At 40.5% G+C, this 16,961-nt stretch overlaps 1 protein-coding gene across 6 annotated transcripts in view; it reads left to right on the top strand.

Moving 5' to 3' along the window:
- The window catches only part of LOC309436467 (serine/threonine-protein kinase Sgk3), a 59,658-nt gene that overhangs the window by 18,336 nt on the left and 24,361 nt on the right, over window positions 1-16,961 (top strand). For 2 of the 6 annotated variants that reach the window (XM_082045667.1, XM_082045668.1), the window contains exons 2-3: window positions 11,754-11,959; window positions 16,836-16,919. In XM_082045667.1, the coding sequence (XP_081901793.1) occupies window positions 11,882-11,959; window positions 16,836-16,919 (162 nt within the window). In that variant the 5' untranslated portion in view covers window positions 11,754-11,881. Of the gene's footprint in view, window positions 1-4,684; window positions 4,783-4,848; window positions 4,979-5,084; window positions 5,106-5,167; window positions 5,294-11,753; window positions 11,960-16,835; window positions 16,920-16,961 lie in introns of those variants that run through there. The other 4 variants (XM_082045670.1, XM_082045671.1, XM_082045672.1 and 1 more) reach the window with 4 other exon arrangements.

Here is a 16,961-nt window from a genome sequence, read left to right as displayed (position 1 = left end):
ACCAGTTTTCTTCTTTGCTTCTGTGAAGAATTTCTTTGATGTGGTGCTGCTGTCATTCTACTGGTTCTTGTTACTCCTGCTCTGTGATGTTTGTGAAATGACACAATTTATTACAGTTTTTCTATAGTTTTCCATTATTTTGGTTCGTGTTGTTTGCTATACCAAGTGTGAGGCCGTGTAGTGTTGCATATCCTGGTTTTTATCTTCACAGCCTCTGTGCTCCAGGACATTCTTCTTGTAATACATGGATTGTCTTCTTTGTGTCTGGAGTACTGGAAAACTGTCAGTTCACTGTGCATGTTGTACAGGGGTGGAAGGCCCCCTCTTACTTGCCAAATCCTTAGGCTTTGCCAAGAGATAATACCGAATCTTTCAGTCGTACTTGCTTAGGTGACTTGTGGTAGTTTCGAGTGGGTCAGATGGTTTGTTTGGGAGAAGGGGTTGAAGTATATGTACGCAGCAAATTGGTCTTTTAAGTATTAATTTCATTCTTTCAAACTGAAAGACTGTCTCTGTAATCTGAAGACATTTTGTAGTTGATCTAGTGTATAAAAACAAAGTAGGGAAAAGAAAAAAAATTCCCCCACGCAGCTCATGTAAAACTGAACCATTATTCAGACTTGTCTAATAAGCACAGGCATGCAACTATGAAAATGAGTTAAATGAAAGCTATTAATATGCATACATGGATTAAGTGTTACAAAACCAGCTTTGGTAAAGAACAGTTACCTGGTGACACTGTTGCTTGCACGTGCACTGTGAGGTTTAAATCTTGTCCAGCTGGTGTTTCTTCCACAGTTTTAACTCTCAGGCTTTCAGCTAGATCACTTTCCCAGTGCAGGCCTTCTCTTATTTGATTTTGTACTTGGTAGCCAGTATTTTCTGGTAATCTTATGTGTCCAGGGAGCCTACCAGAAGACTGTTTTCTCCAGTACATGACTCGTGGGTGTGACAGTTTGCAGTGCTGAATGCCTGGTCCCAACTGGACTATTCCCAATCCTCTTCCAAGTCCTGTTCCTAAGCGGGCAGTGGGGTATGAACATGGATTAATTAGCCTCCAAATGAGAGGCTAGGAAGCAGGGTGAGATTGAAAAGGGTGGGTGCATATTTGTCTTCTTACTTTTGATGGGGTCTTTGTGGCTGCCAGAATCCCAGGTGTTAGACGGTATTTGCCCAGAGTTACTGTGTCTGCATCATTCCAAGGCCCATCCATTGCATCTTTCCAAATGGTGATCTCCTCAGGCTGCTCAGTGCTGTGTAGGTGGATACAACCCGCTTGGAGTCAGGTTCTTCGATTAAAACAATTGGCACCTGCAAAGTTAACTACAATGGCCTTCAGTTGTTTCCTGAGCAAAGTCTAAATTTAGGGCTTTATAGGCTAAAGGCTAACAATAATTATTTAAAAGATCACTTCATATATATTGCAGTGTCACATTAATGCCTTTTGGAGGGTTTTATTATAAACAGACATGCATTGGGATTAACTGGAGTTGTAGGTTATGCGAGTTACTGTCACAGAAGAGTTTTAAATTCCAAACACCATCTCATCTCAGTGTCCAAACCTGATGACACTATTAATAGTCCTTTCTGGGGCAAGGAGTTTGTGTTGTTCCTGAGCATGAGGAGTAGGATAGAAAGCTTGGTGTTAATAGGCTAAGATACTCAAAGATGCAGGAACTAAAACAGAAAGCTGTGGTGTTGGTGTTTGAGGCTGATAGCGAGGTAATTATTTCCAGGTGTTTCTCAATTGACCCACCATGCTTTAGCAGTAACTAAAAATATTGGATTATGCTTGTCACGTGGTTTGGACCGTGCTTGTTATGTGAATATTTGAATATATACTGAGGTATCACAGAATACACATACAGAACAGTGTTCACTAGCAAAGCTCCTGGCTATGTTTAAACAAGTCATCTGCATTCATGCTTGTCTTTGTCTTACAACGTTTTTTATGCTATATTTTTGTTTGTAGAGTTCTCTTGATCTTGCAAAATTAGATACTTGATCTTTGGTCAGGGACAAGGTTTTCATACTAATTTAAGGACATTTTCAGTAAAAACAGAACCTAACAGCTCACATTGTTGCTTCTTGCTCATACTGGCTTGAAGAAACATCTTACAAGGTACCCTGCATTTCTGTGACCTCTTGTATTTGCAGTGGGTTGAAATGGGTCCTTCATTTCTCTTCCCTTTTTTCTTCTCTTCCACCCCCACCGCTCAGTATTCCTTAGCAAATACCAAATAGTTGGGATGACAGCGCAGTACACGGATTTGTAACATTCTTTAGAAAAAGTACTGCAAAGCAGTGGAAGCAAGATTCTTTGTGTGTATTACTTGCCCAGGAAACATAAATGGGGAATGCAGGGGAGTTCCCAGGGACAAAAATGTCAGAACAAATGCTGACCTTTAACTTCACTTGAAAGGCGAGTTGTGTGTGTTTCTGTGTGTGCTACACAGTTAACCACCAGGTATGCACATTGACATTAGAATATTAGCCTTTAAAAGCTCATTGAGCAAATCTGTAAATTAAGATTTATTTAAATTTTAGGACCTTAACAGTGTTTTGCATAGTATGATGCACTAGGCAGATTAACATGCTGTGGAATTCATTCACGCAAATTACAATTTAAGGATTGTGCTGCTCCCCATGTTGCTGCTCTCTAATTACTTAAGATTGAACACAGCTCCAGAATAGTGAGAGGAACAGCATAAAATTAAGCAGTTGACAGCCCAGTCTTCAGGGAGTCTTTAACGGTGAGGATGGACAAATAGGCACTTTTTAGTCAAAGGTTTAGGGGTTAGACTGTGTGTCCAGGTAGACAAAGCTAAATTATTTGTAGGCCTGGGTCATCTCAGCTTTCCTGGGTTGAGGCCCTTCTACTCACTGTAAATGCGTCTAGTGGCTCCGTTCAACTGATTTACTGACAAGTGAATGATTAACTAAAACTATCAACCAGACAGAAGGTGAACACTGATAAACAACTGTAAAGTAAATTAACTCTTGAATACAGATTACCTGATTAAATTATTTGCCCATGTTATTCTAACTGACTGAAGTTCAAAAGCGTTCTGCTCTGGGGTTCACAAGGAGAAGTGCTAACAAAGTTTCTTTAAAACCTCTCTGTGAATGTAAGCCAAATACCTTCTCTGATCTGAACATGCCAGAGAAGGCTGTTGCTACCATGCGGAGTCTCTGGATTGTGCAGTGCCTACCCAAAAATACGAAACTCCAGAATCAGGAAGGGATGGGAAAATTCCTAATTTCTTCCTGCGTGGACTCTAAAGCGGAAGCTTGTGATCCAATTGACTTGTAGCTTGTGTGTACACAGTTGCAACACCCTAATCCGAACACTGACCTATTTTAAATAACGCCAGGCTGCTTCTCTGGTTTGTTTTTGGAGAGAGCTTGGATGAGTGTCAGTGTCTGACACATGAGCGTAGCACGATGCAGGAATCCTCCCGTAGCAGGAACAGGATCTCTACGATCACCGCTTGCCAGATACTTGCCAATACCTGCGACTGTGGAAACGAGCATCATCATGTCTCGTCAGGCCCAAATACAAGTCGTGTAAAGACACGCTCCCGGAACATGGGGCTTCTCCAAAATCAATTTCCTGAAAGCCTGTGGGGTTTTGGGGCACTGTGGTGTTACATCAGTTAAGACAGTGGAATGGCCCACAGTGTTTTCACACTTGCTCATTCTTTACACCGCAGTTGAAAACCTGAGAATCATTTCAGGTGTTAATATTTATATGGGGGAAGCTAAAATGGCATCAGCTTTTACCCCACCCTCAGCGTTAACCATTTGCATTAGATATTCTTTGCCTCTCAAGCCTTGTGATGAACATGCACGTTTAGAGACCACAGCAGATCCTCAAGAAACACAGGGGTTGTAACTTAATGGCTGTGGTGGTTTGTTCTGTTGAACTGAATCTACAGTAACTCCTGCCTGCCCTGCACTTCTAGATCTAGTTAACAAAATAAAGCAGAAGTGATACTGCCATTGAAAAAACTTTTTTTTTTTTTTTTTTTTCCTGGGATTTGTATTTTTGGAACTGTTTCTGGCTTCCATCTGCTCAGGAAAAACTTACCATGTTACACTTTAAGTCTAGTTGGATTTTAACTGGGATATTGAAACTTACCCTCTAATTTCAGTGGGTGCAGAAATAGTCCCCTGAATAGATACTATACAAGTCTGTCTCAGTTTTCTGCATCATTCCTTCTGCATGTACAGAGGGAGGGAAGCTTTCATTGCAGCGGCTGGTTGGCTTAATGACGGGCTTCCCAGTGGATCGTGGACACCCTAAGCGCACTGAAGAGTTAAACTGAAACCTCTCTTATGCAAAATTATATTTTTAATTATTATTTTTACCAGAGTGGCAGCTTCACCACGGATTTTCAGGCGTTTCTGTGGGGAGGTGGGAGCATCCCCGGGGAGATGGGTTAAATAGGGTGGGGGGTACAGCTCGCCTCCCGGCGCGGGCCTACAGCCCGGGGCAAGCCAGGGTGTGGGCCCCGCGGAGGGCCCCCGGGCAGCGCTGGCTGGCGGGCGGGCAGCCTGGGCTGCACCGCGCCACGCCCGGGCCGCAGCCTGGCGCCGTGAGGGCGGCCGGGCGCTGGCCGCGTCCGTGGGTGGGCCGGAGCGGAGCGGCCCGCTCACCCCCGCACGCCACCCGCGGCCGGGCCCCGCGCCCGCCCTCCCCGGGAGGAGGCGAACGGGTGGGTTAACGCGGCTCCCGCTCCTCTATCCCGCCCCCTGCGGAGCGGCGGCCGCACGTGCGGGGTGCGTGGGCGGGTGGGCGGAGGGACGCGGCGGCTGCGGGGGGTGGGGGGGCCGCGTGCGCGGCCGTTGGCGCCGGGCGCTGCCGTGCGCCCTTCCCGCGGCGCCGCTCGGCCTCCTCCCCGCGCTGAGAGCCGCGGCGCGCTGCCGGGCGGGAGGCGGCCGCGCGGGGGAGCGGCGGCGGCAGCGGACCGGGAATGTGAGAAACGTGCAACTTCCTAGAAATCAGGGTGCCGAGAAATCGCTGTCGGGGCGGGGGGAGCGGCTCGGGTTCGTCCCCGAGCCGCGGGAAGGGAGCGGAGCTGCCGTTCTCGCTGGCGCGGTGGGTGGGTGCGGGTCCGGCGGTGGGCGAGGGGCCGCGCCTGAGGGCGGGATCCGCACCGGACTCGCTCGGGCTCCCGGTGTTTGCAGCCGGGGGTTCGGAAGAGCGCAGCGAACCGGAGGGGGAGTAGCACTGAGGTCTTGTCCTGAAAAACTAAAGCTTTTTAGGCAATGCTGTCTTGCAGGGATTCAGGTACCCTTGAGGAATTTAATTTTGTGGAGGTTAATTAAAAGGTAGTTGTATTAATGCTAAAGCTGTTTTGACAGCTCGTCTTTTTTTTAATATTTATGTGAATTTTTCTCCTCTAGCAACTCTTAAAGGTGTAACTGTTTTTCTTCTAGACATGCAGTAATTTGGCGGTATGGAATTTTCATTTCTTATTCCCCTTTAAACTTCAGGTACATTTCTGTGCCGGTACTTCATTTCAACACAGTAATGTCACTTGAAAACCGTTGTGGTTCTTCCAGTTACTTGGCACTGAAGATGACTGTGAATATCACTTGCTGCTGTATTCTTGTAGCTGAGGTTTTTTTATAACTTCTTTCACACATATATTAAGTGTGTTTATAGATTCATGCAGAATGAATGTCTAAATATAGCTCTGATTGTTTTATTTTTTTAGTCTTCAATGACCGTAATATGAGTTAATGATAAAAAAGAAAGGTGTGTATGGAGGAGCATTTTCCTGAGGGCTGTAATATACTTTAGATTTCAGGAAAAAATGTTACTAGCTTTTGGAAAGCATTTTGGAAAGTTCACTGTTAATATTGTTAAGGTAGTGTTCATGCATGGTATTTTTAATAACTTAAATCTAGAAAATAGACCTATTTCTAAAAGATATTTTGAGATACTCGTTTAGGTCAGAAATACAGCATGTTTAACTTGCACATGTTGGTGAGAAGTACCGATTGTTTTAACAGTTTTGTTAAATTGTTTTGACAATTTTAAAGTTGAAGAAGTAGTCACTAGTGGTTACGTGATGATGATGAATTGTGTTAAATTGCTTTCCAATCTTAATTCCCACCTTTGATTGTAAATTACAGCCTCACCACATCTGACACTATTGCACCAAATTCTGTTATACATGTATAAACAACTGTTCTCTGAATTCTTACAGAATTGAAACACCTTCGTATTCTCTGTGCAACACTGAAATATGTGAGAGGTCAATGTACGCTCTTACCTGCAGGAGTTTGTAAAGTATCCTTGAAGAACAGATGTAAAGTACTAGCTGTTGTTGCACTACTGTAGCATGAGGAATCAAGTAGTGGTGAATTGGGCATGCGATTTGGATATTGTTAAAGGCTCTTTATCTTACTTGCATTTTATATTCCACTATTTAGGTTGTGGCCTTTACATTATCCAACAGCTTTATGGTTCTTAGGCAGATATGAATTCTTCAGAGCACAGACTTCAAATGTGTGTTTTCTGGATTGTGAAGTGTTGCTTGGACTTACATGTTGAAGTATTTTAAAATCCAGATATATTCCGTTGTATGGATTTTACCCTTTTGCCAGTTATAGTACATAAAATCTAGTAATTTTCTCCATGGTTGATGCATTAGAAATAACATAAATTTTAAACAGATAAGAATTCTCCTGTGTTTATGTAGTAAAACAGAGGGAGGACAGTTGGTGACTTTTGTTTTAAGATCATGTAAAAAAATGGGCAGTATATCTGGAATAGAAATGAGGGGCCCTCTTGCTTAATCTTGATTAAGAGGGGCAAAATGAAGCTGGGATTGTGCGCTTTGTGTTTACTGAAGCCTGACTGCCCTCTTACGTAGAACTGACTATGTTACAAGTGGCTGGTATCAGTGTCTGTTAAGACCTCTTGAAAGTAGCTCACAGTGCTGTTGCTAGAAATTTTGATCTGTGCTGTCCTTAAGAATCTACATTTAACTGAAATTGCACCAGGTATGTAGGAAATACAGGTAGCAAGTGCAATGCAAGCTTGATTTTTTTTTTTTTTTTTTTTTAATTTTTTAAAAATTTTTCTTTTATGTACTGTGCTGTTTGTGTAAGTTTTAGCATCTGAGGCATGTAGTGACCTTTTTGGATACTATGGACACAAGCTGAAGATGAAATTATTATGGACCTGTGTTCAGGATTAAAAGGCAACTGCATTTTATTGGCAGTATTTGTTCTTTAGACCGATTTTATTACTTGGGGTATGCTTACCACAGCAAAGAACCTGTATTCTGTCATGCAGAGAACATAAATACAAATAGATCTAGTCCAAACCACGAATCTTGTTATATGCCAGTTGGAGTAATTTAGTGGAGCTTATTTTGGGAGGTGGGGCAGAAGGGATGTTCTTGGGTACAGTGGAATCATGGGAAGTAAATGTTTGCCTGACCTCTCCAGAGTAAATTTGATAGAGACAAAAAAAAGAGGAGTTAGTTATTTCTTTGCCTTGACTGCATTTGCACTTTACCTGCTGTATTTTTCTACAAGTAGAAAGAATCAGATGAATTGGACTTTGCGCACATTGCTGCAGAGTAGTCATTTGCTTTCCATAGTGGTGCTACTAGAGATTTTTAAAAATGCAATGTAGTGGGTGGATGTATCAACAGGGAGCAGGCTTTTTCCTTTATACAAAGGGCTGAATTCTCAATTCTCCTCTCAAATTGTGGTTGGAAGTGGTATAGAGATAAACCAAGGAGTGGCCAGAATATTTTGGTTAGTGCTCTCATTTCAGCTGTACTATTTCTAGAGGTCTATGCTGGTGTTTAGTGTTCTTGTATTAAAAATCATATGTATGTGGTATTCAGAAGGATGGCCTGTGTGAAACCTGTTTTCTTCACAGCTTGGTTACTCAACAGCTTCTGGCCATCAATCTCTCCTCACAGATTAGCAATCTGTGTTTTGCATTGGCTCTGAAGCATGTGATTTCTGCAGTCTCTGTCTCTCCTCATCCTGTATTTCTGTTGTACTGAATTCCGAACATCTTGTCTCCCATTTCCTCTGTGTCAGCTGCTTGTCTGGTAAGAAGAGAGTGGGACTCTCTGTTTCATCATAAAGTGGTTGAGGAGAAGTTGACTTTCGGGGCTTTCAGAAAGATTGTGTAATATCCAGTGATATGTTGAGTCATTATCAGGATATTTGTGGGGAGGACAGAGGAAGTGTTGGAAAGTATGCCAAAGATTATACTTTCTTTAAAGTAAGAGGAAATAATGTTTATAGCAAATAATAGGACTGTGTCCTGCATCTTCCTTTTTGTTTCTGAATATGTAGGTTGCTTCTGTAATTGGAATCATGTTCAGGTGGGATTTTCAGCAGCTGGTTTTACTGGTGACTCAGTCCTGGAGTAAGTCTTTCTAGGCAGGTGATTAGTGCATAGGGAAACGCCTCTTCTGTTCCAATGAGTGAGTATGGATCCTGGTGATTCTTCAAGTGTGCTTGCAGGTAGACTGTCTTTTTTGGGGGTTTTTTGACTGTTCTTGACTCCACTTCACTTGTATTACTCAAAGAGTTATTGCCGTGCTCTTACTTCACCAGAGCCAAAGGTCGGCCTGAAATTTGACATTGCTGTGGCTTCCTGCAGGAAACTGTGAAAATACTGCTTGCTTTTTGACAGCCACTGTGAAGAGAATGCACAGTGTGGCTGTTGGTAGGGTTGAAACTTTGCCAGGAAGATGCCTGATTTCTGTTCTTCTGATGCATTGTCTGTGCCTTCTGTTCCAGGCTTAGATACTGTAGCAACTTAAGAGTTCTAGCTGTTTCTGGGTAGCACTAGTCTCAGTGTTAACCTGTCTTGCATTATCTACATGCTCTTTCACTAGTGCCCAAGTATGATTTTAAGGGGATTTATTTTGCTATCCAGTTTTCTGAAGTCCTTCTCCTTTCTGCCAGTTAACAAAGTTGAGGCTATGGGATACTTGTTCTTAGTTACAGGAAAAGCTATAACCAGAGACAAAGAGTTCTCAGCTGTTGAATTAACTCATATCTGGAAACACTCAAGACACTGCAGTTCTCACTTTCGAAGCTGTGCGTGAAAATACATTTCTACTGTTTGTTCTCTGTTATTGCTTCATGTAGTTACCACAGCATTAGTAGTTTTACCTGCTACTGAAACTACAGCTGAGTTCCTAAACAACAGCATGGCAAAGATTAAGGCAAATCTATCCCTATTTCTACAGTCAAGCCTACAAACCAGATGTAAGAAGCTCTCAAGAGCTGATAAGCTCTTGGCAAATAGAAATTGAAAGAAAGCTCTGATCCTCTAGAGCTTAGTGGCAAACTGAAAATGCATTTCTTCCGAGTTTGGCAGTTCAGCTTAGTGTTAGTGACCCGCACAATTCAGAGGACATGCCTCAGAGAGAGAAAATAATCACAGCTAGTGATCTTCTAGGCAGCTTGAAGAAAGAGATCTGAACCTTGCAGTTTCAGCTTCTCAGATGATTTATTCTTCTTCTCCCCAGTATGATGAATAAACTCTTCCTGAATTAATCTGGGTGACATTTCCTCCTTTTGTTTTCTGTAGATTTTTCACCTTTAGATCTGGAGTAAAGCTCAGTCTTCCAAGTGATTATTCTTTGGGCTACAGCTTTTAATCCATACTGCTTCTGTACTGGTATTTAAAACTAGGACAGCAAGGATAAAAAGTGAAAGGGATGAGAGAAGTACAGCCTATATTGTGAGAATGACAGCAAGTATGTTATGAACCTTTGTAATGACTGTCAGTTTATGAGAGAGCCAGTGAGTGATATTAGTCAGTGAACACCTAATCCATTTTAAAGCTTTATTTGTTTTTCTGTGATGAGCAGGAAGACAGATAAACACAGGGACTTGTGCTCAGTTCCTGGTGCTGAAGTGGCTAAAGATTGACATAAGTGCTTAGTAAAGTCTAAGCGTAGTGAAACACTTACTGAAAGTGGTGCCTATTGACTATTTTAGTGGACCTCTTAAGAGGGAGAAGAGCACAGTTAACCTTTAGAGCTTAATTTTGGTGTGTGGTAATGGATGAAGAACAGTTTTAATCCTAGGTCACTATAAAATTGTGGAAAATGGGAACTGTGCCTTGTTGTAATAAAGCTTTTAACAGTGGCTTGCCAAAGGAAAAGAAACTGATTTAAAACTCAAAGTCTGTGTAACTGGCTTGGATGAGCTGTGTTATAGTAAAATAAAGGCAGGGGGGAGCTTAACCCTGCTGAACCCTGTAATTACCTAATCAGTGCAGTAGGGAACAATCAAACTAAGGTAAATGCAGATGTAACTGAAAATAATTATCTGAATATGTTGCAGTATGGGTGATCTATCACTTAGCTGTGATTACAGTGGTTTCAACCACTCTTTTTTATTTAAGGTCACCAGATAGATCTTTGAAAATTACATGATGGCTACAATTTAAATGGCTACAGGAGGAATAATAACATGAAGTTTGGACCAGAGAGATGATCTGGCTTTTGAGAACAAAAAACATAGTCAACTGACTGACTGAGACTAGTCGGCTATCAAGAACAAATCTTTGCACAGGATTCCAGGGGCTTTGGCCTTCTTGCCAACATAAATATGGGTGTCTCTCTAATAGCAGAATTGCATTGGATTAGTTTTTGCTTTTTGGAAATTTGTAAAATGAAATATAGACTTCACTTTTATACTTCCTTGTTTTAAGAAAATAGGGAGTTAAATGTTGAACTGAGTATTCCTTTTTCCTCTTGCTGTTTTGAAAAGAACTCAGGTCTCCACTTTGTAAAAGATTTTTCTCATGTTTGTAAGTTGGTCAGACACATAGTGTTCTAAAAGCTGAGCTGCATTCACTAAAACACTTCAAATGGCCGTGCAGGCAGGAACAGAGGGTTGTAGCTATGTAGCATTAATTTCAGCTGCTCTTAGGCAGTGCTGAAGTTCCTGTTGTTTGCAGTGATGTCCAGTCAACAATTTGCTTGTGCTCAAGGCACATGTGGAGAATACTGTCTTTTAGGGAGGGAAGAGGCATGTACTTAATAATAAGTTTTCTGCCTTTGGTGGCTTTATACTCTCTGTTGCCTTGTGCTCTTCTCAAGTTCTGCTGGGAATCTAACTGTTCTACTGAAGGGAATGCACAACCTTACTGTTCTGCTAAACACAAAGTGTGTCAAGTATGGGGCAAGAGAAGGTAAATATTCCAACAGACACATGATACTACCTGTGTCCCTTTCTAAAATTCACACAATTTTTTTTTTTTTCTCATGTCATCTTTTATCTCTGATGTGATAATATACTCAGCATGTTCTGACAAATCTGAAATGCCCTCTGGTAAAGACTCATGCAGTTGAAAAATGTTGGTTTTGAAATAAACTGCTCTGAATGTACATGTTAGTGGCTTTTATCAGATGTCTCATACCAGGTTGTCATCTTTAATTATTTCTTTGTGTTCTATCTTTTTTCCTTCAACGTATTGTCTGTAGTGGGCCCAAATCTGTTTCCAGTATGTCTGTGCAACTTTGTTTTTTCTTTTGAGTGCACTTGTGTACTTAGAGAATGCGAGTGATTTCAGTGAAAGAGCAAAGGAGCACAAGCACGAAATGGTTTGCTAAATAATAATTATTATGGCTGTATATATGCACATTAAGTGCATTTCCAGCCAGGAAAAGTTTTTGTCATGTAGGTTTTAGCACTGTGAATTGAGTGTTGCCCGTACTTAATTTTCCTTTTATGTTCATTTTAAGCTTACAGGATGGAATTCACATTTTCTCAAGAGAAGCTGCATATCTTGGATCAATACTGTTGAAGATATCTTCTGATTGCAACACCTGAAGCAGGGTCCTGTAACAAATTTGTCAAAACACCACATACAATGGATCTCAAAGAAAGCTGCCCAAGTGTTAGCATTCCGAGCTCTGATGAACACAGAGAGAAGAAAAAACGGTTTACTGTAAGTATGTAAGGTGTAAGCACTGTAAGCAAGTGCATAGGCTATTAGTGCCTAGAAGTGCTACTTTTTTTTTTTTTTTTAAAAACTAGTACACTTGGTATTATTTTCAACAGGTTTATGGAAATCTGTTCACAGTACTGGCCATAGTCCAGTGTTAGAAGTTGTGAATGTTTAAATGTTGAACCATTTCTTTCTGAAAAAAGAATTTGGCTTTACGAAGTTCTGATATTTTTATCCCCAAATAGCAGCATTTTCTCATATAAAATACCTAAGTGTCCGAATGTAAGGATAACATTTTGGTACCACATCACATTAGCAGCTGGCATCCTACATGATTTTTTTGTGAAAACATTTGTTTTGTAACGGAGTAAAGTGTGGCTTTGGTTTTAATGGTTGTTTTGGTTAAGTGGCCAGTTTATTCATAGATATCCTATTAGACTTCTATAAATTTTTGTGTAAAAGAAACAAAAATATAAACCATCAAAGTTTTGAAAGATATTTTTTTTGTCTTCCGTCCTGTTTTCTGATTCTAATGCCTATGTGTTTTTTTCTTATTCTGTTCCCATTTCCACTCCTTGTCATTCCTCTCCCTCTTCCTTTTTTGGCCTTCCAATTTGACTTGTTTTTTGGAAGTAAAGTCTTCCCGTTCTGTGGGGAAGCTCTTGAATTGCATATTGAAAAATCAAGTTTTGTGGCATGGATTTTTTGTTTCGCTTATATGTATGGTAGGTTTTAAAGACAGCATCATAATACTTCCTTTAAAAAGCTCGAACTATTTCATTGCTCTTGTGCAATTTCCTCTAAGCTTTTTTTTTCCTTGAGTGAATTAGTCATTCTTCAGATGTGGAATGTAAACATCCTTGAACTGAATTGCTGTCTGAAGAATACGACGAAACAAAGATTTACTTTGAGTTATATATCTCTCCTCTTCACCTCTCTTCCTCAGAGATGAATAATGTTGTTTGATTCTACAAGTATATCAAGATGTACTTTGAGGAGAGAGTGTGCTGGTAAAGGAAGCAAGCTAAGGAGAACTTTACTTAAAACTGCTGCATGCATGTGAAGCTCAAATGAGCAGGAAAAACTTCATGAAAGTCTAAACTTGAGTAAAACAGATTTGTTCTATCATCTCAGTGTTTCCAGTCCTGTTGTTAAAATGTGCCAGTGGGTACATTTGTGGTACATACTTGTTTTGCCATCTTACATAAAGATCTGTGTGACTACCGTAGTAACCTAAAGGCACTTTCTTTGGATATGTCCTTTAGAAAGCTGTACAAGCAAGAGTAGGAAACTTCAGAAGCTGAGGATTGAGTTGGGGGAGGAAGGGATCCAACCCAGCTTGCATTCCATGGAGGTGCACTTTGTCTTGGCAGCTTCTGCTTTCTGCAGAAGAGAATAATTAGCAGCCTGACAAGAACTACTCTTCACAACCAAGCTCTTGAGTATTATCGCGTATATTTTAGGATCTGATAACAGCAGTGAGGGTCATACTATACTTGATGGTAGGAACTGTGAATTCTGGCTTGTGTGTCTGTTAGTGCTTTTACTGTGTATCCTCTTTCGTAGCTGCATTGTAATGACTAGAGCCCATTAGTACTGCTTTTGGAGGGGAGTGAGAGAGGTGCAGGGAGAAACAGTTATTAACAAGTTTGTAGTAGGCATAGCTGTTTCTGATGGCAATGTTAGTGCTGTTTCTGTAGACTGCAGTTAGAACCTTAGGGTGAAAGGAAAGGTTAAAGTGATAAAGGCTAGGAAGGACTTCAGGTAACTATTTTGTGTAATCTTCACCTTACTGTTGCTTGCAATATGTATCACTACTGCTTCTGAGAATATTCTAGAATCTTAATGGTCTGAATAGAAATGATAAATTCCAGCTCAAATCTCACAGTGGCTCACTTAATGCTGGCATGGAAACAAGATAAGTATGTGCAACTTAGATTTTATTAGCTCTCTTTTTCCTCTCACACTTGCCCCAATGAAGCATTTTTAAAAATAATCATGTCTCTGTGCAGTCCTCATTCTGGTAATGAGTCCAGCTTTTCAGTTTTGTCTTTGGAAATGAACTCTGCATTCCTACTGAGCATTTTCATAACCTTTTATTGAATATTTGTTTTGGTTTTGTTAGATACTGTGTACATTTGATATATTTACCACCAGTATTTTTTTCATGACAAATAATTTCATGTTTGAATTTTTCAGGTGTTCTGTCAGGGAAGCTTTTTTACTTCCACTTAATTTGTGGTAACCAGCCTCTATGTATATCTGCTGTAGTTGACTGTCCTGCCTTTTCCTGAAGATGCAGCATTCATGTTCTTCATAAAAAGAGAAAAATACTTGATCATTTTGGACCATATCTAGGCTATATTAATTGCTACTCTCTCCTTGCTGCATACTGGGCTATTCTTTTGCTTGTTTTGCCAAATAGCTTTGTTTTGGGTTTCTTGCTTTTATCCCTATGCTGTTTGATGTCTGAGGCTTGATTTTCTCTTCTGACCTATTCTCATTTCCCTTCACACCCCCATCATATACAGGCTTATTAAGAAATCTCTTTCAAGGGTGCTGTTTGATTAAATCTGGAAACTTTGGCTTAGACCTGTGACGTATAATACTAATCCCCAGACCCGTGGAAATTGTGGAATTGTTTTTTTTATTTTGTTGACACTTATTAGTTTCCTTACTTTCTCAAGGCTTCCTTTCTTGAAATTGGAGACCAGCCTACCTTTCTACTTATCTTTGTTTAATGCAAATTGCATATTTAATCCAGAAGCATGAGCTATCAAAACAGTTGAAGCCTTTTAAATTTCAGTTACTTCTTTTGAGAAGACATCCTATTGCATCCAGAAATAGCTAGACCCTATCCTATCTGTACCTGGGAAGATACTTTGTGGTAATAATTGTGATGGTGATGTTTTCAGGAATTCTGTTTTTTTTTCTTCCTTTTTCCTTTCTCAAAGCTTTGCATTATTTATTCACATATTACAAGATGCATCTTATCTATGTTTTAGCAGTTTTCTAAGACTAGTTTTGATTTAGGAGTAATTAGATTTGAAAAGGTTATTATCTAATTAATATTTAATTCTTGCCTCCTGCCTTTCTAGAAACAGGCATTGCACATTTCTCTAAATCATTACATAGCTGGAGCTGAGAGTAGTAATATAGCCCAAAGATATGTTACGTTTTGGAGTTTTACTGAATTCTTTGTAGATATCGTATGTGTTCTTACCGTGTTCTCACAGTGCTTCTGTAACTGTTGAACTTGCAGTTTCTGCTTTGTTGGGCATGCAAGAACTTCAATGATGGTGTGAACTAGATGACCTCATATAATTTTTTTTTATGTTCTCTGAGGTAGAAAATGTTGACTGTGTCATTTTTCTGCATCTAGCTTTTCCAAGAACATAACTCTTCTAATTTTGAGGTTGCCAAGGAGGTGAATATCATCTTGTATCCTAAGTTACGCTCTCCTGTGCACTTTGCAGTCTGCTAATTTAAGAAGTTGTCCATGGCTTACTTCTGAGGCTTGTTGGCATTGATCTGCCATGTAGTTGTGAGGAGAGGAGATATTTTCCAGGAATAGCTTTTGTGTTCGAGCATTATTTGCAGGACTTGGTTGCTGGTATAAGATACCTAGCTCAGGAGGACAGTACATGAGTCTTTGCAGCTGAAGCTTTCCCTCTTTACAGTCTAGGGAGGCTATAGAAGGTACATAGCTAGGTTTAGCAGTATAAGGGAAGTCTAGATTTCTAATTAGAGTCTCACCAGCGTCCTGCTAGACACTTCTATCGAGCCTCTTGTGTTTCCCAGGGAAGACTGAGAGCAGCTTATCTGAGCAGTTAAAATAGCATAAATGCAAATGCCAGGCTAAGGAACTGATGGTGGTGGCTGCTGCTTCCACAGATGGAATTAGAGAGGTAAGATGCTATTGTAGGACAGAAGAGAGGCTGGGATATTGGTCCAGTTTCCTACATCAGGAATTTGCAGCCTTCTGTGCTTATTCCCTTGCTGTGTCCATCCTCTCCCCTGCAGGAATATCCGGGCTCCCTCTGGAAGTACGAGAAGGTGGAGAAGGGAGGTCAGCTAGTTGCATAAAAGAGGAGAAGCCTGTTGAACACTTGTCTGTGAACCAGATTTATGAAGGCAGGGATTGACAGTCTGTCTAGTTGCTGGAGTCCACTGCTGCCATGGTTTCTGAATGGCCAGAACTGTGCAGCAGGTTCCAGCTACGCCCGCCTTGATCCCAATGCTATGTATTATGTAACCTACGCTGTCTTTCAGCCATAGCAACAGTTTCCCGCCCCCAAACAATTGTGTTTAAGTCCCAGGCCATCTGCCAGGATCCTGACTATAATATGTATTCAAGATGTTGCAAGAAACAGTTATCTTTGTAACTGCCTTCCATATGTGCTTTCTCTTTAGGTTTTGTGAAGATAATAATCAGTGTTTAAATGCTTTACTTCCTTAATATTAGTCTTTATTACAGCTTATCAAATTGCTAACAAACTTCATAGCAAATATTTATGGACTACTATAATATCTAGTGGCCAGGTGTTCTTGTTAGATATGAACTAATTTATGAAACTCCATTAAATAAGTGTGGTGTTGGTTGTTTTTTGTTGTTGTTGGTTTGTTTTTTGTTTGTTTTTGTGGTTTTTTTTTTACACCAGGTAATCAAAAACTATTTCTGTAAAATACTGCACTCTTCTAAATTTTCTTTTAATGATTTGTGTTGATGTCTGTGTGTCTGTAACAAATATATAGGTTAACAAAGTACATTTACATAATACATTTAACAACCTCTCCTTATTTCCACCACAGGATTAAACCTGGGAGGTTTTATTAAACTTTACTGTTGGCAATAACTTCATCTTTGTTACTGCAGGTTTACAAAGTGTTGGTCTCAGTTGGCAGAAATGAATGGTTTGTCTTCAGACGGTATGCAGAGTTTGATAAACTCTACAACACGGTAAGCAAAAATGCAAGCTATGGAATCATGCCAGAATAGCAC

The sequence above is a fragment of the Streptopelia decaocto genome (assembly GCF_964273445.1).
Source record: "Streptopelia decaocto genome assembly, chromosome: 2".
NCBI classification, from domain to species: domain Eukaryota; kingdom Metazoa; phylum Chordata; class Aves; order Columbiformes; family Columbidae; genus Streptopelia; species Streptopelia decaocto.
This window is presented reverse-complemented; position numbering and strand designations above follow the sequence as displayed.